The 25,652-nt window shown below is 41.3% G+C and overlaps 1 protein-coding gene across 3 annotated transcripts; it reads right to left on the bottom strand.

Annotated features, from left to right (window-relative positions):
- Nucleotides 1-506: 506 nt before the first annotated feature.
- Nucleotides 507-25,652, bottom strand: si:ch73-95l15.5 (uncharacterized). Of its 3 annotated transcripts, XM_060944277.1 has the most exons (12): nt 25,535-25,652; nt 17,919-18,012; nt 16,672-16,875; nt 13,559-14,574; nt 10,165-10,317; nt 9,248-9,331; nt 9,028-9,144; nt 7,252-7,401; nt 6,994-7,161; nt 6,633-6,824; nt 1,572-1,763; nt 507-1,404 (listed from the first exon to the last, which is right to left on the bottom strand). In XM_060944277.1, the coding sequence occupies exons 3-12, from the start codon at nt 16,856-16,858 to the stop codon at nt 1,300-1,302; spliced, it is 2,364 nt and encodes a 787-aa protein (XP_060800260.1). In that variant the 5' UTR covers nt 16,859-16,875; nt 17,919-18,012; nt 25,535-25,652; the 3' UTR covers nt 507-1,299. The 3 variants fall into 3 exon arrangements, with proteins under 3 accessions (XP_060800260.1, XP_060800259.1, XP_060800261.1); XM_060944276.1 differs by lacking the exon at nt 17,919-18,012; XM_060944278.1 differs by lacking the exons at nt 17,919-18,012; nt 25,535-25,652 and adding an exon at nt 23,185-23,267.

Genomic DNA, 25,652 nt, shown 5'->3' with positions numbered 1-25,652 from the left:
CTCATTTCCTTATAAAACTGCACTCATTGTACTGGAGACTTTTTTTTTTTTAAACAAAGGGTCATTTCACACCAAATATTGACTTTATTTCATGCATTATGGTTCATCATTTTTTTTTTCAGGCATTTTTGGTCCACAGCATTTCTTTACACATGCTTAAGACTTTCGCACAGCACTGTATATGAAAGAGCTTATTTGCCAGAGCAGTACTTTTAACTGTTGAAGCAATATTTATTAGCCAATATTCAAAAACATTATGGTCATTAAAACTAGTTTAGGTGGTAATAGTAGGAAAAACAAAGACCCAGTTTCCAAAACCACTGCCGTCACTATATCTAGTCATACTGTTTAGTACTTGGAACATAAACCCATTTAGTGAACGAGGTCAGACAGCAACAAGGTCGTCCTACAACTTGATCACCACTTATCACATTACCTTTCAGCCCATCACATGACGGCAGTAAAAAATATGACCCTCATCGTAGGATTTTTATGAATGACAAATCTTGAGTGTAATAACAGTGTGTTTATTGTTCTCAAGAAAGAACAAAATCACTTGGCATATGAATATAACCTCAACAGAATGTTAGATATGTCATATTACAGGCTTTTGGCCTACATGTAAAAAGAGACAGACCAAAAAAAAAAAATCAAGTTTCACTTGGTTGTACTTACTTATAAATTAAATCAAACAAATACACAAACATTAAAAAAAATTAAAAAGTTTAAACCCATTGCACAAGTAAACCAGAAAATAAAAATGTAAATTACAAAAAGCAAAGACTGACACATGAATACAATTTCTCTCAAAGTCTTGGAGAAAAAGTAGTGATTTATAGACAAAACACAAACAACTCAAGATGACCACTCACTTAACCCCAGAAATAAAAGCAGAATTACATTCTTGGAAAACAGCAGGTGCATTCTGGTCCTGGCAAGGAAAGAACAATAAAGGATTCCTTATACAGTATTATGCTTTGCTGAGAAATAAATTAAAACCATCACATGTCTTGGGCTGTACAGAGTCAATATGGTGCAATAGGCTGAATTACCTGAAAGGAAATCATTGGAACACAGTTATAGGCAAGGATTTACTTTTTTTTTTTTTTTAAAGTGATAACTAATAAAAGCAGTAATGAAGATACGGCATTTTGGCAATTAAGGCAAACTGGGGGCCTTTATCAATCTGTGGCAGTGTTGTTACAAAGATATGGTCATCATAGCCCAGTACAAGAGCCAGTCATACAGATGTGTTCCAGTGCATATCTGCAATTCTCTTTCTCACACATTTCACGCAAATCATAGCGTGTGTTTGAGGCCGACCCTCGGTTCAACCTTACTGAAGATATCTCGCTGCAGTTCTATTAGCATGTCATCTCGCTTCTCTGCATCCAACAGTATTTGCTGGTATTAAAAAAAAGGAGAAACATTAAAATATCATACAGACAATCTGTAATCATAGAGAGCACTGTATACAAATCAAGCACTGAAAATGTGGCTATAATCAGGAAGACATTCAGCTGTACACTGCAGCCTCAGTGTGCAACAAGAAAAAGTGAGAGAAAACATACCTCGAGGAGTTTATCCCTTTTCTGCAAACATTCTCTCAAATGCCCTTCTTCTAAATCTCTCTTTGCCCTTTCAGACTTCCAGGCCTGTTCTGCCTGCTTGGTGTCTTTTATCATCTCCCTCAGCTCCTTGCGAGAGTCTCTCAGCTGCTCGGAGAGTTCTGTGACGGCTTGTTCGTGACTTTGCCTTTGGTCCTGGAAAATGTGTTAAGATGTTAGGAAATCAATAAAAATAAAATCAAATGCATAATAGATTGAAGATCAATGGCTGGTCCACAGTAGAGGACAAGTAGTGCAACTACAGAGATACATGTACTTATTTCCTGTAAATTCTCTGAACCTGCCACTAGGTGGAGGGACTACCTCGAAAATCCATGTGTGGGGAAACAAGCATTCTGAACAGGGATATGCAAGGTGAAATGAAACTTGACAGTTGATTAATCACCAAGAAAAATATTCAAAAGAAAAATACAGCTTGTTCCAAGAGTTTGGCTATGAATCAATTAATACTCTCCACATCACGCTACCTGTAGGCTACTAGATTTGGAAAATGTCCAGTAACAGTCGTGATGCATCTCTCTACATGTTGAGGCTTCTGACCGAGTCAGAGAGAAGGTGGATGTAAATGTTACCCAACCAGTCAGTTAAAAGTAGGATATTGCTAATCACATGTGGGGCAACAAATATTTTACCATTTATTTATTTAAGTACCATATATCAGGGCAATTAAATGATGTTATCCTGAGATAGCTAGACTAACCCCATTTCCAGAAAAGTTGGGATTTTTCCAAAATGCAGGAAAAACAAAAATCAGTTTGCTAATTCATGTGAACCTTTATTTAAGTAACAAAAGTAAAAAGAAAAGATTGTTTTACTGACCAACTTAACTGCATTTTGTAAATATAAATGAAGTTAGAATTTGATGCATGCAACACACTTACAAATTAAAAGTTGGGACAGAGGCATTATTAGCATTGTATTACAATCACCTTTCCTTTTAATTGCACTTTTTAACCATATTGGATCCATGGATACAAATTGTTGCAGTTTTGCCACTGCAATTTTTGTCCATTCTTGCTTGATACAAGACTTTAGCTGCTGAACAGTCCATAATCACCGTTGTCTAATTCTCCTCTTCATGATAACCATACATTCTCAGTAGGAGACAGATCTGGACTGGCAGCAGGCCAGTTAAGCACACACACTCTGTCTATGAAGCCATGCACGTTGTGGCCCAAGCAGAATGAAGCCTGGCATTGTCCTGCTCAAATAAGCATGGACTTCCCAGGAAGAGATGATGCCTCGATGAACATGTCTAAAATCCCACTATATGCCTCCGCATATATTGGGATTTACACACAAATATTTACAATGGTTTTTACAATGGTACACGCACACACACTATACTGTGGGCACTGATGCCCCCCATACCATTACAGATGCTGGGTTTCACACCTTTTTCTGATAAACTGGATCATCATGTTCACCTTTGGCACAGAGAACTCAAAAACAAGCTGAAATGTCTCATGACTCATCTGACCACAGCACTCGTTTCCACTGCCTTTTGGTCTATCTGACAGGAATTCAGCAGTGTTTCTGCATAGAATTGATGAATGGCTTCCTCCTTGCACAATACAGTTTCAGGTTGCATTTCTGGATGCAGTGGAGGACCGTGTTGAGGAACAACAGTTTTCTGAAGCACTCCCAAGCCCAAGTGGCTATATTTGTCACATTAGCATGACAGTTTTTCAGGCAGTCCCGCCTAAGGGCCTGAAGGTCCCGCCTGAGGGCTTGAAGGTCCCGCCTGAGGTTTCCAACTTTGCCCTTTATGCACTGAAATGTCTCCAAAGTCCCTGAATCTTTTCACAATATTATGTACTGTCAATTTTGAAAGACGTAAAATCTTGCATTGAGAAATATTCTTTTTGAATTGACGAACAATTCTCTCTCAAATTTGGCACAAAGGAGTGGGGCATGACCCACCTTTGCTTGCAAAGGCAATTTAGATCCCTTACCTACACGTCTATTCAAACAGATAATACCTGCAGTAATGGAACCGCTTCTAAAAATAATAAATTTTCTCTTACAATTGGCTATGTACCCAAATCCTTTAAACTAGCAGTTATCAAACCCCCGATTAAAAAACCTGACCTTGATCCCTGTCAGCTGTCCAATTATCAGCCAAGATCAAACCTCCCCTTTATCTCCAAGATCCTTGAAAAAGCTGTGGCACAGTAGTTATGCTTATATTTACATAGGAATAACATCCATGAAATGTATCAGTCAGGATTTAGACCTCATCATAGCACAGAGACAGCTCTGGTTAAAGTAGTAAACAACCTACTGTTGGCGTCTGATCAGGGCTGTGTCTCGCTGCTTGTGTTGCTTGACCTTAGTGCAGCATTTGATACCATTGATCATTCCATTCTTCTGGATAGACTAGAAAATGTTGTGGGAGTTAAGGGAACGGCCCTCTCCTAGCCCAGCTCTTATTTAACTGATTGCTATCAGTATGTTGATGTAAATGGTGATTTTTCTAGACGTACTGAAGTAAAAGTTTGGTGTTCCACAAGGTTCTGTCTTGGATCCACTGCTTTTTCCTTTACGTTACCTCTGGGTGATATTATTTGTAAACATTGTATTAGTTTCCACTGTTATGCTGATGACACACAGTTGTATGTTTCTGCAAAACCTGATGAGACACACCAGCTTAATAGAATTGAGGAATGTGTAAAGAACATTAGACACTGGATGCTTATTAACTTCCTTCTGCTTAACTCTGACAAGAATGAAGTACTTGTACTAGGACCACATGCAGCTAGAAATAATTTTTACACAGTGACTCTGGATGGCCTTTCTGTTTCTTCACGTGCAGCAGTAAAAGATCTCGGAGTGATTATTGACCCCAGTCTTTCATTCGAAACTCACATTGCTAACATTACCCGGATAGCTTTCTTTCATCTCAGAAATATTGCCAAGATAAGAAATTTAATGTCACTACATGACGCGGAAAAACTAGTCCATGCTTTCGTTACCTCCAGGTTGGATTATTGTAATGCCTTACTGTCTGGATGTTCCAATAAGTTCATAAACAAGCTCCAGTTAGTTCAAAATGCAGCAGCAAGAGTCCTTACTAGAACTAGAAAATATGACCACATCACCCCTGTCTTATCCACACTGCATTGGCTCCCAATCAAATTTCGTATTGATTATAAAATACTACTATTGACCTTTAAAGCACTGAATGGTCTCGCACCACAGTACCTGAGTGAACTTCTGGTCCTCTATGACCTGCCACGCCTACTTAGATCAAAAGGTGCAGGCTATCTGCTGGTACCTCGTATAGTGAAGACTACATCAGGGGGCGGAGCCTTTTCTTACAAAGCTCCACAGTTATGGAACAGCCTTCCAAGTAATGTTCAGGAATCAGACACAGTCTCAGCGTTTAAGTCTTGGCTGAAAACATCTCTGTTTAGTCAAGCCTTTTGTTAATGGTGTTTATGAGGTAAAGGTGTAGATCTGGAGGGTCCTCAGACAGAGTGTTTTGGTAAACTGGGATGTATGGATGCGGTCAGTCCCCACTCGCTTGCTCACTCGAGTTTGACGATGGTGTAGTGGCTGTTGCTTTATGTCCCAGGGCCGCTCATGCCTGTGTTACCTTCTGGCTCTCCCCTTTTAATTATGCTGTCATAGTTAGTTGCCGGAGTCCCTGCTTGTACTCAGTGCAATATATATACTGTTCCTACTTATTCAGGTGACATTGGCCATACCTAACAACCTGTGTTTTCTCTCTCTCTCTCTCATCCCCCCCCAAAAAAAATCTGTCCCTCTGAGTTACATGTTGGTCCTGGGATCGAGGTGCTGACCTCTTCTGCTCCTCAGACCTGCCTGATCCATCCTGGTGCCCTGTGTCTGGTTGGAGTCTTATCGCATTGCTGCTATGGAGGACAGCTCCATGTGGACAGTTTAAAGTCACACCTGGAGGACGCTCTGGACTCTTACAGTAATGCTTTTATGGCTGAGGACTACAGTTGACTTGCTAACTTTAGGACTGCAGTTGTCATGAACAGTTTTGCACTCAAGTTTCCATCAATGAAGAGTTTATAACATCAATGAAACTGACTTCATGTTCAAACTGTTAATGTTGTAGTCATGTTGTCTGTTGTTGCCCAAATGAGGATGGGTTCCCTTTTGAGTCTGGTTCCTCTCGAGGTTTCTTCCTCATGTCGTCTGAGGGAGTTTTCCCTTGCCACCGTCGCCACAGGCTTGCTCATTGGGGATAGATTAGGGATAAAATTAGCTCATGTTTTAAGTCGTTCAAATTCTGTAAAAGCTGCTTTGCGACAATGTTTATTGTTAAAAGCGCTATACAAATAAACTTGACCCACCTTTGCTTGCAAAGGCTAAGCCTTTGGTGCTGCTCCTTTTATACCCAATCATGTAACCAATTCACCTGCTTATTGTGGAATCTTCCAAAATGGTGTTACTTGAATATCCTATAAACTTTTTAGTCTAATTTTGCCTCTGACCCAACTTTTTTTTTTCTTTTAAAAGTGTTGCAGGCATTGAATTCTAACTTAATTTATATTTACAAAATGCAACCAAGTTGATTAGTAAAACTATTGAAAAATATTTTCTTTGTGCTTTTGTCAGTTAAATAAAAGTTCACATGAATTAACAAATCAGATTTTTGTTTTTACTGCATTTTGGAAAATATCCCAACATTCCTGGAAACGGATTTAGTATATACTTGGGTACAACCCTGGTGGATGGTAGAAATGATGGCATTCCCATACATTTTCATTTCTTACAACAAGAACTGTGCATGTTCTTTCTGCTTAGTGCATACACGGACCCCTTCTTTTGCACTTGTAGCAAATTAAGAGATTTCAATTGTTTTCCGAGCAATTTCATTTCAGTTATGTGGTGGATGGGAAGTACATAAACCTACTAGTATGTTTATCTGGTTTCAGCAAAATAAATAGGATTGAGCTTCATGAATTAAAGTCAGCCTAGCCTGACAACAGTAACATGTACAATAGGATTGCCACACTGTCACCATACCTGTATTACAGCCTCAGCTTCTTCTAAAGCTGTACAGAGTTTTGAGAGTCCCTGCTTCGTGGTAGCAGTGTGCTCTTCCCAATCTCTGAGGCAGACTGAAAGTAGGGACTCCTGCTCTTGCACCTGACTGGCCAAAGCGTCCTCAGCTCCACCTCCTGGCAATCCTCGAGCAATCAGTGAATCTGAGAGCGCCTGCGAACCACCATCATTATTTAGGTCACTTTAACCTAGTGCTGTGTTTCTATTGGCTGTGGCATAAACCACTGGGATTTCATACGTACAGTCTGAAAAGACAATATCTAGGTCATCTCAAACAGCAAAATAGAACAGAAGGTAAACAGGAAATCAATTGGCTTTCAACCTGAACATCTTTATGGGAGCTCTCTATTGCCTGCTGCAGACGAGTGATGAGAGCTTCTTGTTCCTGTAAGAGCTTTTCCAGGGCGGAGTGCCGTTCTTTCCATAACTCCCTCTCTTTCTGCATGTCCTGCAGTGACTGAGTCTTCTCACCCAGTTCCACTCGCAAATGCTAAAACCAAAATGATCATGAATGACCTTCTGAATAAAACATGTAGCTTAAATGATCGTGTGTTTGACCCAAGACCTGCATTTGCCTTACATTGAGGACATCCTTGTTACTCTGGAGCACACTGTTGAGAGTGAGGAGGTCTCTTTCCTGCCCTCTGCTTGCCACCTGCAGCACCTCTAGCTCTTTCTGCAGTCTTTGTTCTCTCTCCTTCACTTCAATCAGCTCAGCTTCCAAAACCCCCTGAAACAGATGAACAGTTAAAAGCAATGTGTTTCTTTATACTGTTCCTTTGGCAAAAGATTATTCATGCGCATAAATAATACATAAAGCTCTCTTTAAAAAGGTGTTTACAGGAAGGGAGAAGTTAAGTGCAGAATTATTTTGAAAAATAGCCTGCATTAAAATTAAAAAAAAAAAATTGTGGCATATTTTAGGACGATGTAAATGCACATGATTTGCAGTAACCTTAAATCATGATGCTTGACTGAAAGAAAAGCATTTGCTCTACAAATCTTGAATATTTAAATATACTGAAGCTACATTCAACAGGTTTTCAAAAAATATACACCACTCTAAATGCAATTTTAAAAAAAGTTGTAAAGTATTACTTGATATTAGTATAAATATGCATGTAATTATAGAAAATTGCACACGCTGACAGTGAATTTCTTGACCAATTTCTCGATAATCACCTCGAGCAACTCAGCAGCCAATCTCTTTGTCACCATAACTGAGGAAGAATTAAATTATGAAAGAAAACGCTGCTCCTAAAAGCAGTAAAGATGCTACAAAGTTTGGTCAAAGGTAAGGTGGAACTGTGATTTACTTTATCCATTTCAAAACAAAAAGTATTTTATGCGAGTCGGCATAGATAAGCGACAAGTCTGCGCCATGCCGTCATTACATTTGCATGCCGCTTTTGAAGTTTGAAATAAATTTTTTATATGATTTTTTAAAAATAAATCAGTTTATTTTTTTCGCGGTCCGGTTTCCATCAAATCCTGCACTCTGATTGGCTGGCGAGCGGGTCCGTATCCTACGATACGGACCCCAGTTACGGACCTCTGGCGACTCGCTCGTTCACAACAACAAACATAGTAGCAATTTTTGTCAACATTTATCTTTTTTTTTTTAAATAAGATTTATTTATGAGACTATCAAAAATCTTGTAAATTTTTGCCAGCATTTCTCAGGAGAATAGCATTAATTTTGCATCATGGACAGTGATAACGACAGTCTTCACAGCAAAAGTGAGTTTTACTACCCTGAGGAAAGCTAAAAACCTGTAACTGCTGCCAACGCCGAGCAAAAACATGGCTGAATCCTGAATGACTCCATTTTGTATAAATAGGGGACTACATAGGTGGCAAAATGTAGTTTTTTTCCTGGCATGGAAGTGCACTTGTATACCGAGGAGGAAGCCATTTGCATTACAGCCGTGAATGAGGATTCAAAATGGCGGCTCGCCTCGGCTCGGTTTTCCTTTACATGCGCTCTCATTTTCTGTTAGAATTTGGTAAAGAAAAAAATAAATTTACCAGCTTAAGGTCGGTCCGTATGGTGAAATACCGTGACCTCGGCCCAGAGGGCCTCGGTCAGTACTTTCAAAACCTCGGTCACGGTATTTCACGATACGGACCTCCCAGCTGGTAAATAACACGTGCATTTATACTAAAAATTATCCGTCTCAGGCTCAGTGAATATCGGTAAGTAATAACCTTGATTTCACCTCGGTTATTCTTCACTGATATTCACTTCACCTTCTGCGAATAAGTGTTAATTCTTTGAGACAAATAAAATGTATACCGTAAGTCTGTAAAGTCAAGCCCTTGAACACTTATGGAAACTGTAAGTGTCAACTCTCACCTCTCGCTCAGTGTGTGCATCAGTCAGCGTCACAGTTACATTGCTGATGAGCTTATCAGCCTCCTCTAACCCTGAGCCAAGGTCCACACACAGCTTTCGGATCAAAGTCACACATTCCTGACGAGAGGACAGCTCTGAATCAATCACAAGTCAGTTGCCTGAGACGAGATACTAGTGCGTCTGTAATTTAATCACTCTGCTGCAAGTTTCCAGAGCTAACCTGAATAACTCTGTCTCTGCTTTGCAGTGAATGGCTAAGATTCCTGATCAGTCGGCCCTCATCCTCGGAGCTGCTACTTGGATACTGCAAAAGACCAGGAGACACACAAAATCATGTCTATTAGTTCGTTGTCCTCATAAAATCATAACAAAAGACAAAAGTCATTGGTTTATCTGAAAAGTTCCTTATACCACGTTTTCCTAAGAAGGCATTCCTGAAGTCACAGTTACGTGCACACATTTCATTCATTCATTCATATTCAACGGCTAAAGAATACATTAACACTTCATTACCACACAAACATGTACACATACTTTTTTTTAAAGTGATAAGACAAGACAGGTGGTTCACATGCTATATGGCAGGTGACCTGCTGGTTAATGATTAATGAGCACAGCCTATGCTCGAGCAAACACCTTCTACCGAGGAAGATTCCAGAAACAAGTGTGTTCAGTGTGTGGGTGTTTTTGTTTCATGTACCTGCATTTGTGCAATTCCTCATCTGACACCACACCCACAGTATTTATACACACCCATATGTGCCTTATACACCTTATGCAACTCAATTTGGGTAAAACAGATAAAACATGTAATTCAAATACTCTGTAAACAATATATCATTATTATGTATGTTATTACAGTGATTATATACACCATGACAAGAGTAACAAAAATGTTGAATGCTTGACATTTCTGCATTACAGAGAAAGACCGGGCTACAGGACAGACAAAACCTGTTCTACATTTGACAGATCACATGTTCACAGCAAACCTATATCAAGTTGCCGTAAAAGTCGGCAGTCCAGTGGTATAATAACTACATGTGTCTAAAGCACCTGTATGAAGGACCAGCCGAAACACACCAAACCAACTACGGAACATCAATTAGATGACTAATTTGCTGCCAAAATTCTTACCACTGGTAGTGACTGCTTTGATTGATGGGTCTTGCTGGGGACTGAATGGTTGCCGTTCTGAAGACCCGCCTCTAACGTCTGGATACGAGCTTGTGCTTGATCTAGCTGCTCTCGTAACTGCTTGACTACAAGATGCACTCTGGCTGTAGTGACCTGCAATAAAACAGTACAAAATGGAGAATAAATATGTGGACAAGATATCAGATTGTAAATATTTCGCTACAAACTACATTTGCAGTTATTCTGTCCTATACATTAAGTGACTTTCCTCACTCACTCAACCTCAATGTACCCAAGTGACTAAAAACTGGATTTTGTCACATTTCAACAACATATCCTTTAAACAGGCTTTAGCACAGCTTGTTATATGTATCTGTTCGTCATGATTCCTTCTTCCTTTCATTTTTGAAAACTATGAAAGATGAAAAAAATAGCAGAGAACAACAAAAGGTCACCTTCAGCAGTAGTACAACCCCGATTCCAAAAAAGTTGGAACAAAGTCCAAATTGTAAATAAAAACGGAATGCAATGATGTGGAAGTTTCAAAATTCCATATTTTATTCAGAATAGAACATAGATGACATATCAAATGTTTAAACTGAGAAAATGTATCATTTAAAGAGAAAAATTAGGTGATTTTAAATTTCATGACAACAACACATCTCAAAAAAGTTGGGACAAGGCCATGTTTACCACTGTGAGACATCCCCTTTTCTCTTTACAACAGTCTGTAAACGTCTGGGGACTGAGGAGACAAGTTGCTCAAGTTTAGGGATAGGAAGGTTAACCCATTCTTGTCTAATGTAGGATTCTAGTTGCTCAACTGTCTTAGGTCTTTTTTGTCGTATCTTCCGTTTTATGATGCGCCAAATGTTTTCTATGGGTGAAAGATCTGGACTGCAGGCTGGCCAGTTCAGTACCCGGACCCTTCTTCTATGCAGCCATGATGCTGTAATTGATGCAGTATGTGGTTTGGCATTGTCATGTTGGAAAATGCAAGGTCTTCCCTGAAAGAGACGTCGTCTGGATGGGAGCATATGTTGCTCTAGAACCTGGATATACCTTTCAGCATTGATGGTGTCTTTCCAGATGTGTAAGCTGCCCATGCCACACGCACTAATGCAACCCCATACCATCAGAGATGCAGGCTTCTGAACTGAGCGCTGATAACAACTCGGGTCGTCCTTCTCCTCTTTAGTCCGAATGACACGGCGCCCCTGATTTCCATAAAAAACTTCAAATTTTGATTCGTCTGACCACAGAACAGTTTTCCACTTTGCCACAGTCCATTTTAAATGAGCCTTGGCCCAGAGAAGACGTCTGCGCTTCTGGATCATGTTTAGATATGGCTTCTTCTTTGAACTATAGAGTTTTAGCTGGCAATGGCGGATGGCACGGTGAATTGTATTCACAGATAATGTTCTCTGGAAATATTCCTGAGCCCATTTTGTGATTTCCAATATAGAAGCATGCCTGTATGTGATGCAGTGCCGTCTAAGGGCCCGAAGATCACGGGCACCCAGTATGGTTTTCCAGCCTTGACCCTTACGCATAGAGATTCTTCCAGATTCTCTGAATCTTTTGATGATATTATGCGCTGTAGATGATGATATGTTCAAACTCTTTGCAATTTTACACTGTCGAACTCCTTTCTGATATTGCTCCACTATTTGTCGGTGCAGAATTAGGGGGATTGGTGATCCTCTTCCCATCTTTACTTCTGAGAGCCAGTCATACTTTTTATACCCAGTCATGTTAATGACCTATTGCCAATTGACCTAATGAGTTGCAATTTGGTCCTCCAGCTGTTCCTTTTTTGTACCTTTAACTTTTCCAGCCTCTTATTGCCCCTGTGCCAAGTTTTTTGAGATGTGTTGCGGTCATGAAATTTCAAATGAGCCAATATTTGGCATGAAATTTCAAAATGTCTCACTTTCGACATTTGATATGTTGCCTATGTTCTATTGTGAATACAATATCAGTTTTTGAGATTTGTAAATTATTGCATTCCGTTTTTATTTACAATTTGTACTTTGTCCCAACTTTTTTGGAATCGGGGTTGTATTAGACATACATCTGTCTCCGTACTGTGAAAGCCAGGTTCATGTGCCTGCATGCATCGATTCTGCACATGTTCGTGCAGCCTTATAAAATCAGATGATGAAACATTTTGCTTTATCAATGCACCTTTTCTTCCACTTTTATGGCGGAGATTGTTTATGCAGCTGGGAAGATATCGCTGACAATTATGTAATGTGACAGAATCTCAGCTTTTTTTTTTTTTTAAAAATCAGTGAATTATATTTTGAAATATAATTAAATAATTCACAGGAAAACTAGTGGCTCTGTTGTGCTACTGCTTTTTGCTGGTATGGTTAAGGGCCACTTGTCCCCTTAGAGGGAAGGGTCACTGATCACCTTTATCCTATGATGAAATTTACATCCTGATGGGAGTGGTCACTTCCAGGATGCCCCCACCCCCAAACAAGGGCTCACTGAATGGTTTGCTGAGTATGAACATTTTGTAAAATCACATGCTATGGCCTTCACAATCACCACATCCCAACCCAACAAAAAACACGTAAGAGAGATTTGGGAGCATTGTATAAAACAGCACTCTCCAGCAGCATCATGAAAACACCAACTGAGGGATGAGAGAAAGAACGGTGTTCATGTCTTTAGTACAGTTCAAGAGACTTCAGTGCCAAGAATCAATGCCAATGTGCACTGAAGCCATTCTGATGACTCCTGATGTGTGGCACAACACCATAGTAACACACTTTTTCTGCTTTAATTTATTACCCTGACATAGTTCTTAAATCTACTTTTGCCAATAGATGTTTATCATTTTAGTGAACGTATTGTGTTGCAAAGGTCAATATTATGACAATGATTAAGAAAAACTTATGAAGCATCCCAACTACAAAGGAAAAAATGTTTCCGTGACATAAATAATTTTATATTTTGCAAAACGATGAACAATGCTGCAGGATATAGACTCGATGTCTTTTTTTTCAAACGCCTCATCGTTTCATGCATCCAATTTGCACATTGTGACTAATTTTTGTTTAACAATTCTTTAATAACAAAACTATGACAAAACACTTGTTGTGGACTAGCACTTTGGGAAGCCATGGGCTAATGGTTAGAGAAGCAGCTTTGGGACCAAAAGGTTGCCGGTTCAATTCCCTGGACCAGCAGGAATGGCTGAAGTGCCCTTGAGCAAGGCACCTAACCCCCAACTGCTCCCCAGGCTGCTCTGGGTATGTTGTACATCGCTCTGGATAAGAGCGTCTGCTAAATACCCGTCATGTGAAAGTAATTTCAACAGCAAAGCTGCCAAATTTTAATACCAATGTGACTGCATAATCCAGATCAAAAATGGTTTCCTTACCTCTCTAAGCAGTGGCAGAAATTCATCCCTCAGTTCAGTCAGAACATCCTCACTCTCTCCATTCACATCTTCCTCTTGTTCATCACCCTGTCCAAAATTCAGTATCCGTGTGACCCCAAGTGAAGGTGATCCATCTACCACACTGTCATTTGGTCCTTTTGCTAAAACTGGGATGCGACTTCCTGCTGGAGACCTGACTGGCTTTCCGTCTATACTTTTCAGCATATGGAGGATGGAGTCCGAGACGACTGAATGCTCATCTTGCCAATCAAACGGATCATGACCATCTACAGAGTCGAGCGATTGTGCTGAAGCTGTACGAGATCGTGCTTTGAGTGAATGGCAGGAACCAGCTAAGGAGGCAGGACTAGAGCGGAACGATGGAGCTCTGGACCACTGGAGAGACATGCTCCGAGACTTGCGCAAAGGTAGGCCAAAACGAGACAGGGCTTGCTCGGGTAGGTTGCGAGGAACTCCACAAACGAATTCATAATTGGAATCGGACACCCTTAAGGAGTCACAACACTCACAATTTTTCAATTTGCTGCATCTTTTACCGGTTCTCTTAAAATAGGGACACGACTCCGTTTTCTCAGACCAACATTCATACGCAGCGAGAGCCATGTTGTCACTCAGCATCTCTCGGTAAGCTTTCCCAGAGTCACTTTCTCCCAGCTCGACATCATCTTCACTGGAGCTTCCTCTGCTCTTCAAGTCAGAAGGGTGGTGTTGCCTATAAAGACTTCGTACCCACCGTCTTAAGCTATCCCTTTCCTGAGTCAGTTTCTGAAGCCTTTCCCTGGATAAAACTTGAACTCTGGCTATGACTGTGTCGAATTTAAACACTCGCTCGAGCACAGATACACATTTGCCGCACACAAACTCCCCTTTTCCATTCCCCCGTGTTACAGACTGCCCCAATATGTGTGTCAGCACAGCAAGCAGGTCCATTCCTTTATTAGGGTTGGGAAGTGTATGAGACTTTGAATTTGAGGATCCAAGAGATAATGTACTTCCTGAAAGAAATAAAAATGCAAGGATTTAGTAATTACGAATAAAAATTTTCTATGACTGCTTTTAAAAACTTACCACATGTGTATTGTAGAACAACAAGTGCAAGAACATTAAACGGAGGAAAAAAATTTCAAAGACACGGACAGGTATTTTTCAATCTCGGCTCAATCTCCTGTATCTTTAGTGTATGTAGAATTACCACAGACAATAATTCAGACGTTTCCTTGTCTTAAGAAACAAATAGAAAACCCATTCAACCGAAAACCTGAAAATTTGGATTCTCAGGGCAGTGATTAACCTCGGTCAATGAAGTAAAAAACACGTATTACACACCGACAAATTCAAAAATACAACTCTTACACAATTAAAAAAAAGGAGTTGTTCTGATTAACATAAAATCTTTTCACCAAATTGTTCTTTATTTTGCAATATCCAACTTTCCAACACTGGAGGACTGCAGTAAAAGTAATACTTTCCATAAAGTTGTGTGTCAGATCAATTCTATGGCTAACTTACAAGCACCTAAGGCCATTCTTGAATCCTTGGGTTACAACAACTTGCCAAAAAGTTCATTTGGCAACAACTAAATAAATCAGAATAAATTCCAAAAAACACCATAAATATTTATCACATCAATGGCTTGCAGTATGCATGCTTGTTTTACTACTGAAATGTACATTAGGCTTCTTAAAGCATATATATATATATATATATATATATATATATATATATATATATATATATATATATATATATATATATATATATATTCAGCAAAAATAAAAACTTGACACTCATTATTTTTCAAATACTGTTTAGAAACTTTTCTTGAAAGAGTTCTCGTTGTGATTATGGTTAAATGCATTGTCAAGGGCATTCTATCACACATTCATTCTACTGGTCGGGCCTACGTAGCACGTGCGAGAGCACTGCACGCTAAAATCACGTTTCCACGTGACACAAGTGACGTAACCTAGTGATACACGTGCAATTGATCTCACGGTAGCAGAGTAGAGTGTCATCTCAGAGAAACAAGGTTTTATGGTTAATTATTCGTTAATTTGCAATGCCACGACTGTCAAACATTCAGCGTGAACGTGCCATTGGCATGCTGAATACGGGAACATCCGTCACTGACGTTGCGAGGGTTATGGGATGCAGTCGACAGACCATCCATAATCTCCAGACACGTCTCCATCAAACTGGCACCACAGCCGACCGTAAGGAACCCTCCACAGAACTTGCAGGAGCTTGGTGCCATGTTGGTACAAATATGGTGGCGCATTCCCCAAGCTGTGTTCAGACGCATCATCCAATCCATGAGGAGACGTTGTATCGCAGTTGTGAACGCCCATGGAGGACACACCCGATATCGACATGATTTCATTAAGTTGTGACTCACAGTTTTTGATCATGGACATTGTCGTCGCATTTCCGGTGGAACCGATTCCATGACAAACATGATCTGTATGCTATAGCATCTTTAATGACAAGATAATTGAATACAATCATTATTTCAAACCTATTTTCCAAAATGTCCAAATTATTGACTTTGAAACGAGTGTAAAGTTTTTATTTTTGTTGAGTATATTTGACAGTATTTGTGTGCCAAAGTATTTGGTAATATTATGAAATAACTTACAAAGAAAATACTGTGATATTTTTCCAGACATTGCCGAGACACATAGTTACATTGGGAATGCATAACCACAAAGTAGTCCTTCTGGAAAAGTTGTCCTGTCTCTGAAAACATGAATTATGCCGATTTACAGGAAATATTTGTGAATGGATAATTCCTTCATGTGCTCTACAAAACTGCACAAATTTATTTACTGCCCTTTGGCTTTTATTATAAGTGAGTTTTAATTAGATGGGTTTTCTGTTCTTTTTGCTTTAAAAGGAAACTTGATATTATTTTCCTTATAGTTTACACACACAGATGCAGCAGATAGAAAAAGATGCTGGTTAAGGTTAAGAAATACTGGGATATTCCTTTAACACATTACATCAGCCTGTATTCTTTCATTATTATCATTAAATGATATGGGTCATTCTAAATCTAGTGTGTGTGTGTGTGTGTGTGTGCGCGTTCTTCGTACCCCATGGGCTGCTCTGGGCGGACCTGGTTGGCGAGAGAAAATAGGTAGACTCTTTGCAAAGTGACTGCGTTGGACTCTGATTCTGGGCTCCTTTCCTTTTATGTGCCGCAAAAAGCCAGCGGCGTTGGTTCCCCTGTAGATTGCCGCCGCATATACGACATTCTTCAGTCTTCCTCCTAGTAGTCATCCTGGTGGAAATGGGACCTGCAGAACATTTTTTAAAAATGATATGGCTGAGACAAAAGCCTACATGTTTAGGTTATGCCAAGGAGAAATCTAATGGATCACTGGCTTTAAGGACTTTTCAGTGACATGAACTCTTCTGAGGTGATACCAGCTTGTTGAAAGGCACGTTGAAAAGTGAACGCTTGTACTAAACAGCACATGCTGTGTAATGTGTAATGAAAGCAGTCAGTGTAGATGACAGCTCTTTCCTACACTGTCCAAACAAACCTGCTGTTTACAGACTGAAGCTGGACACGTAGACCTTGGGTTGCCAGATTGGGCTACCTGTCGAATCACACTTTAAAACGTGCCCAGTTTTTTTTTTTAAACATGCGTTCAATTTTCTGAAATTCTTATCTTTTAAAAGATACCTCCTACCATAATACAATTACATCTAACCAATGACTTTTTTTTTTATAAACAAAACACATGGACGGCATGGCTCCATGACCTTCCATTCTATAATAATGAAGCCAAAATTCCTCCTCCGCGTTTTCAAATTTGTTAACAGATTTTACTTAGTGGGGACTTTCTGCTGCTATCTGGAGCCAGAGTCTATGTAATAGAGATGAGAGTCGAAGTCTGGTACACCTACACATTTGGTAGGCCCACCCCTTCTCCCAATACCAAGGTCCAGCGCGCAGCAACGCTGTCAATCACTTCATTCCCAAGTGTATCCATGCCTTCTTACAAATGTTGGTACAATCACAATTTAAAAAAGTAAGTTCTGGGTGAGGGCGGCACGGTGGTGTAGTGGTTAGCACTGTCACCTCACAGCAAGAAGGTCCGGGTTCGAGCCCCGTGGCCGGTGAGGGTCTTTCTGTGCGGAGTTTGCATGTTCTCCCCGTGTCCGCGTGGGTTTCCTCCGGGTGCTCCGGTTTCCCCCACAGTCCAAAGACATGCAGGTTAGGTTAACTGGTGACTCTAAATTGACCGTAGGTGTGAATGTGAGTGTGAATGGTTGTCTGTGTCTATGTGTCAGCCCTGTGATGACCTGGCGACTTGTCCAGGGTGTACCCCGCCTTTCGCCCGTAGTCAGCTGGGATAGGCTCCAGGTTGCCTGTGACCCTGTAGAACAGGATAAAGCGGCTAGAGATAATGAGATGAGATGAATTTCTGGGTGAAAAAGTGTGGATATCAGCATAGGGAAAATTAACTGTCTGAATTAGAAACTGCAGACAGAAAGACAGTTGACAAAAAAAAAATTGATATGGAAAATAAGCTATTTTGTCATTGAAACACATGGGGATGGGTGGAGCTACACATTATACTACAGCCAGCCAGCAGGGGCGCTAGATTTGCGGGTCCTTCATTTTTAAAAAAAAGACGTTTTGCTGTCCATATATTTTACAGCAGGGGTGCCACCCATACGGTCCACACGAAGATTTGAAACGGCCCACACATCAACAAAAGGTTGAAACAGGGTGATAACCTATTTCAAGTCAACAGCTAATCATTCATGACAAAAGAAAGATCGCGAACTAGCTTCTTGTCGTCAAGTGTCAAGATGTTAAAGAAAACTTGATAAAAAGAGTCAAAGCTTTCAGGAAAAGTGGACAAAACCCTGCTTGTCTTGGGAAGTCAAGTTACGATTAAAGTGACTTATATAGGTAGCGGTCTGAGTGAATGACCTTGACGGCCGTAACGTCACAGCAGGAAGTCTATCGGTCTCATCGCCATTTCCGCTATACTAAAACATAGGGATGTCCCGATCAGGTTTTTTTGCCCTCCGATCCGATACCGATCATTTGATTTTGAGTATCTGCCAATACCGAGTCCCGATCCGATACTTCTTATAATCCATAAAAAATAATAAAGACGAGGAAAGAAACGGATCCAGGATGTTCCTCATTTTTTATTTAACACCTTATTTTAACATCCAACAACTCCGTTAGCAAACAGAGCACTTACGTGAGGCAGTTTGAACAATAAATAACAAATTTTAAAAAATAACCTTAAAATACCTGGCAGGAATGTAAACAAATAAAAAAAATAAAGTGCCACAGTGCCGGTAATTTGCTTTTAAGAACGCATCTCACAGTGGTGTACAGTAATTTCAATTAAGGAAATGAACGTTTTTCTTGAAGAAAACAAGCATTTCTACCCTTTCAGGTTTGAGCCCGTTTCTTTTGTCATCCAAAGAAAAAAAAATGATCTCATGCTTTGCTTTCCGCTTCGAACTGCTTCCGTGTTCAACTTTGCCGGCAACAGGCAGCCAATAACCAATAGCGTCTCCGCTACAAAGTGATGTCATGCCGCATGCGTTGATGTTGCTGTGTTGAGACAAGAGGTCTGGTCTCACTCTGTGCCAACGCATAGCTATTGATGTGTTAAAAATGAGAATATATTATATAGCTATATATCCGATCCCTGATCGGGAGGCAATGCCCGATTCCGATCGAGTCTGAAACCATGTGATCGGGCCCGATTTCCGATCACGTGATCGGATCGGGACATCCCTACTAAAACACAGAGCTGACGGCAACTCCGATCCTCCATTTTGAGCTAATTTATCGCCGTGCCACGTAGATGTGTTGCTGGCCGGTACAGCAACATGACAGAAGGTGAATTTACGTTGCATTCATGGCCCAAGAATGTTCAAACTGCAAAGATTTGGACGCGTTTTGCGAGAAGTTCACGGGCACATTGGGCGCCTACGAAGTGGTCTCTCCTCTGCTCTGCACATTTTACTGAAGACTCGTACGAGACCTCTGATCTGTTGAGGAGCGTTGGCTATAAGCCCATATTGAAAGAGGGTGCAGTACCAACAATTAAAGAAAACTACAAGAAAAGGAAAGTATTTATTTTTAAAAGGAAAGTAAGTTCAGGCATAGTGGTGTAGTGGTTAGCACCGCTGCCTCACAGCAAGAAGGTCCTGGGTTCGAGCCCAGCGGCCGACAAGGACCTTTCTGTGTGGAGTTTGCATGTTCTCCCCGTGTCTGCGTGGGTTTCCTCCGAGTGCTCCAGTTTCACAATCAATGAAGTCAAATCAGTCTTAGTTAAGCAAATCGGTAACGGCATTTCTTACCTTCACCATAAATTTTTATTTACATGACTTTGGTTTATAGCTGTAAAAGGCCTCGGCCTTAAAGTGCACATCACGGGTAAATTCAGGAGCAAGATCAATGTAATTCTCCTATTTTATATTAAACTTTGGTCAAATATCGGTCACATTTTGTGCAATTTTTTTACCTTGCGCAATACCAGAAAAATTCAGTTGAAATCAAGCCATTTGAGGCGAATTGGTCCACCTCGGAAAAAAACTTGCCATTTGGATTTCCCGGCAAACTTTGATTTTCGTGACATCACGTGCAGGACACCTCCCTCTGAATCCTACATCAGCGCCGGTTTATGAGAAAACGACCTGGTGGTTTTCTGCAAATTTCTTCAGCGTTATCACGTAATTATTAAAATGGTTAACAGATGTATCATAGGAGGGTGTAGCAACACCAAGCTTGATGGGATTAGTACTCATCATTTCCCACATTGCGCTCAGGTGACAATTCTGAAACCGTGCAATCTCTCGCAGCCTGCTGGCGCTTCCGCAGGTGACGTCACGAATCTGGCTCCAGACTCCCTTGGGATTTTTCCAGATGCGTTTTGTTATTTTTTTTTTTTTCCTGCTGTAGACAGATAGCCTTGTGCAAAATTACCCTTCTGGATGAATCTGGTCTAGGATATGCACTTTAAAACTGGTTACATCTGTGACGTCACGTGCTCAGGGCTGGCTGGCTCAGCAGGGCGGCTCGAATGCCAACTTTGAGGTCGATTTTAACTCTCAAAAATATCTTCTTCTTTTGGCTGCTCTCGATTAGGGGTCGCCACAGTGGATCTTTCATCTCCATTGCTCCCTGTCTTCCGCATCCTTCTCTACCACACCTGTCACTTTCATGTCCTCTCTCACCACATCCATGTATCTCCTCTTTGGTCTTCCTCATTTTCGTGTGCCTGGCAGCTCCATCCTCAACGTTCTCCTTCCCACATGCTCTGCATCTCTTCTCAGGATGTGCCCATCTCAGTCTCATCTCTCTTAGCTTAATTCCCAAGCTCTCTACACGTGCTGTCCCTCTGATGTGCTCGTTCCTTATCCTGTCCAACCTTGTCACTCCCATCGCAAACCTTAACATCCTCAACTCCGCCACCTCAAACTCTGCCTCCTGTCTCTTCGTTAAGGGTACGGTCTCCAATCCATACATCACAGCTGGTCTCACTACTGCCTTATACATCTTACCTTTCACTTTTGCTGGGACTTTCCGATCACAAATGACTCCCAAAATCCTTCTCCAACTGCTCCACCCTGCCTGCACTCTCTTTCTCACCTCACTATCGCAGCTCAAAAATATATATATTTTTAATTCCCATTTATGCAGCATACAAGAGTCAAGGATGGAGATACTATACTATCCACTCGAAATGTATTTAAAAATAAAGGCTCTGCATAGGGCTGTGCGATATATCGAATATACTCGATATATCTCTGAAAATTCTGTGTGAGATACATAAAATTATTATATCGTAACTATCGAGTATTTTATGGTCATCTGCCGACTTGCGTTTGTTTATAACATTTTCCGGTGGTTTTCTCCCTGTCCCTCAGGCAGTAACGTGAGAGGCTGCCTAAGGGTAAAAAAAAAAAAAAAAACCAACGTCACGCACTCGCCAAACAATCCCAGGCGACATCTAGGTGCTGAAAGGAACTTGCGGGAAGATTTTCTAGTTTCGGTTTACAGCGCTGACTCAGTTCATGCAATCGCTGGTGTTGCATAGGCTACCGTGTAAGCTCTGTCAATTTCAGCGACAAATTAAAAATGGAACCGGACGAATTGGTTCCTAAAAGAACTAGTAAGGGGTCAATCATCTGGCATTTTTTTGGATATCACGAGGAGGACGTGGAACAGCAAATGCCAATTTGTAAAGTGTGCAAAAAAAAACCCTGTCATCACGAAAGGCAGCAGCACTACAAATATGTTCCATCACCTGAAAACTCACCCGGTACAGTATGAAGAGTCTCTTAAACTCCGAACTACTTGCCCACGAGCTAAACCCCTCCCACAAGCTAAACAAATGACCATAGCAGCCTTGATCTCCAAAGCCCCCCCATATGAGAAAACGAATCAGAGATGGAGAGCTATAACGGATGCAATCACTAACGTCATTGCCGAAGACATGATCCCAATTAGTATAGTGGAAAAACCAGGCTTCCAAAAATTACTAAAACACACTCGATCCCAAATATGAGTTGCCTGGTCGCAGACATTTTACAGAGAAGACAATACCAGAATTATACACATCTGAGAGGCAGAGCCAGAAAACATTCAGTTCAAAAGTGTGCAAAGAGAAAAATGATGTTTTGCAGATCTCTCTCTTCTCTCCCTTAATCTCTCTCTCTATTGTGAATGTTCCAGTGGTTCTCAGTAGTCAGATTAACAGCTTGGAGACCTACCTCTATTTTTTTTTTAAATAATTTAATGAAAGAGCGCTTTTCTTATTTAGGCTAAATGTCTCTCTCATTGTTGAGCTTGCACTTTATTGATTTGAGCTCTGAGCAGCTCTGTATTGTGTTGCCCCTTTGTTGCAATTTTCAAGATTGTTTTTGCAGTTTGTGCCACATCTTTGTTGAATAAAAATATAGTCTTATTTCAACTCAATTGTGATCTCATCTCATCTCATTATCTCTAGCCGCTTTATCCTGTTCTACAGGGTCGCAGGCAAGCTGGAGCCTATCCCAGCTGACTACGGGAAAAAGGCGGGGTACACCCTGGACAAGTCGCCAGGTCATCACAGGGCTGACACATAGACACAGACAACCATTCACACTCACATTCACACCTACGGTCAATTTAGGCCCTGTCCACACGGCAACGGATTCAGGTGACTCCGATACAATTGCTTATCGTTTAGGCCTGGCGTCCACACGGCACCGGCGTTTTGGGTGCCCAAAACGCAATCTTTTTGAGAACGGGTTCCAGAGTGGAAAGATCTGGCAACGTTGCCGTTGTGAAGTCGTCTGGATGAGTAGAACGGATTTGTTTACGATGACGTCACAACCACATGACTGTGAGTGCTTCACGCCAGGTAGAAGTGTAACGAACTCGATGCGAGTTGTCAACAAATCCTATAACTTGGTTCATGAAATGCGCTTACAAAATATTTTCACTGTGAATATTTATTGTGTAATGGTGCAAAGTGAGAGAGAGAGAGAGAGAGAGAGAGAGAGAGAGAGACTCTGCCCTTAGGGCAGAGTCAATCCCGCCAGCAAAAATAGGGAAAAAAAAGGAGCGATCTCACCTCTTCAGGTGTGGGTTTAAGTCCTACAATACATTCCTCAAAAAGGGCGTAGAACAACAAATTAATCCATCAACGTGTATCATTCAATTTATTCCGGACCATTAAAGACGCCGCCTTCCGCGTAGAATCATACGTCATCCTCGTCGCCATTTTGGAGAGGTCAAAGTGGAGAATAAAGATTAGCTGCGTTTAACTGTACCAACAGGTTTGCCGTCCAAACGAGATCACATGGGATTACCTTTCACAGGTGAGACTGGAAAAATACTTTTCATTGTATTTGGTCATTATAACGTAACTTTACAAACAGATTTTCCTGACTTTGTGGCTAATATGAAGTCTCGCGCATAATAGTTTATGCGCATGCGTCCTTACTTCTTCTGTTGTTCTGGTGTCTCCGAAGGGACCGTCTTACAGCGCCCCTAGAGGTGTGGCATGTGTATTGCATCGTTTTCAGCAAGCGTTGCGTTGCCATATGGACCTGATGTTTTACTGATTGTTGCCCATTTGGACACGATATATTTTTAAATAACATCTTGTTGCCGTTGTCGTGTGGATGTAGCCTTAGAGTCACCAGTTAACCTAACCTGCATGTCTTTGGACTGTGGGGGAAACCAGAGCACCCGGAGGAAACCTACGTGGACACGAGGAGAACATGCAAACTCCGCACAGAAAGGCCCTCGCCGGCCACGGGGCTCGAACCCGGACCTTCTTGCTGTGAGGCGACAGCGCTAACCACTACACCACCGTGCCGCCCTCAATTGTGATTAACATGAAAATTTAAAATGTGTTGTTGAAAACCACCTGTAAAGTTAACCAAGAATGTTATTTAATCTGCAGGGATTGTAGTGAAAACAGTAAAGAGTAAAAGTTAGATTTCATGGGGTCCTTTAGAGGAGATTTCAATATATCGTAAATCGTGAAATGGAGAAAACGTATCGGGATATTCAATTTTTTTTCCCCCATGTCGCACAGCCCTAGCTCTGCATATCTCCTTTAACCATAATGATATAAACCAGGGGCGGCACGGTGGTGTAGTGGTTAGCGCTGTCGCCTCACAGCAAGAAGGTCCAGGTTCGAGCCCCATGGCCGGCGAGGGCCTTTCTGTTACCCTTTTTCCACCAAATCAGTTCCAGGGCTGGTTTGGGGCCAGTGCTGGTTCGCAACTCGTTCAACTTGCGAGCCAGCTGAGAACCAGTTTGCTTTTTCATCGCTCGCGGTGCTAACGGAAGCCACGTCATTACGTCGCTGTATACGTCATTATGTCGCTACGTTTGCATAAACCTTGGCGCAAATATCAAAGCAAAAACAACACGGAAGAAGCAACAGCAACAACAATAATAATAATGGATGATTTCGCGTTTGTACAGCTGCTGCTTCTCGCCGCTTAAAAATGGCGATCTTTCGCGGTCTTGTTATTGTTGTTGGTCTTAACAACTCCGCCCCCTGCTGACGTAAGCGGTTCTTTCCTCTGGCCCAGCAGAGAGTTGGTGCTCGCCTGAAACCGGTTTTTCTGGCCCCAGAGCCAGTTCTTTGTCAGTGGAAACAGAAAACCCTGTTCCAAACTAAGCACTGGGCCCAAACCAGCCCTGGAACTGCTTTCGTGGAAAAGGGGCGTGTGTGGAGTTTGCATGTTCTCCCCGTGTCCGCGTGGGTTTCCTCCGGGTGCTCCGGTTCCAAAGACATGCAGGTTAGGTTAACTGGTGGCTCTAAATTGACCGTAGGTGTGAATGTGAGTGTGAATGGTTGTCTGTGTCTATGTGTCAGCCCTGTGATGACCTGGCGACTTGTCCAGGGTGTACCCCGCCTTTCGCCTGTAGTCAGCTGGGATAGGCTCCAGCTTGCCTGCGACCCTGTAGAACAGGATAAAGCGGCTAGAGATAATGAGATGAATGGAATGAGAGATATAAACCAGCCAGATAATGAGGGAACATGCCCAATCTGGCAACATGACTCAGTCTAACCTGACTGAACTCAACACGGCCTCACAACATTAAAAGCCATAAATGTTTACAGTATGATAGCAATATTGTGCAGACAGTACAGTTAGTCAGGTTAAAATAGACACATAATAGTACAAAAAAATGAAAATAAAAATTAGCAGGTGAATTTCAGTGACAAACTCATAACACCAGAACGAACATTAATTACAACACTTGCTTTTTTTTTTTCCCCTGACAGCAAACCAAGAGTCGGTTTAAAAGAGCAGAACCCTGAGGGTCACGCCAGCTAACAGACAAGATATAAACTCCACTCGGTCTAGTTAAACAGCTCCGTAAACACCGAACACAAACAGCAAACAAGTAAAACTCTCTAAACTCCACTATCTAAACCGATAAAATGTCTAACTCACCGCAAACAGCGCGTTTAATTTTGGACAAACTGGAGAATTGTATGATAGCAACTTGCTAAAATCTCCTCCAGGAACTTTGCGCGCGCCGCGGACCTGATTGAACGCTCCGACGCACTAC

The sequence above is a fragment of the Neoarius graeffei genome, chromosome 17, assembly GCF_027579695.1.
Source record: "Neoarius graeffei isolate fNeoGra1 chromosome 17, fNeoGra1.pri, whole genome shotgun sequence".
Taxonomy (NCBI): Eukaryota; Metazoa; Chordata; class Actinopteri; order Siluriformes; family Ariidae; genus Neoarius; species Neoarius graeffei.
The sequence above is the reverse complement of the archived record's forward strand: the minus strand, read 5'-3'. Positions and strand labels throughout refer to the sequence as shown.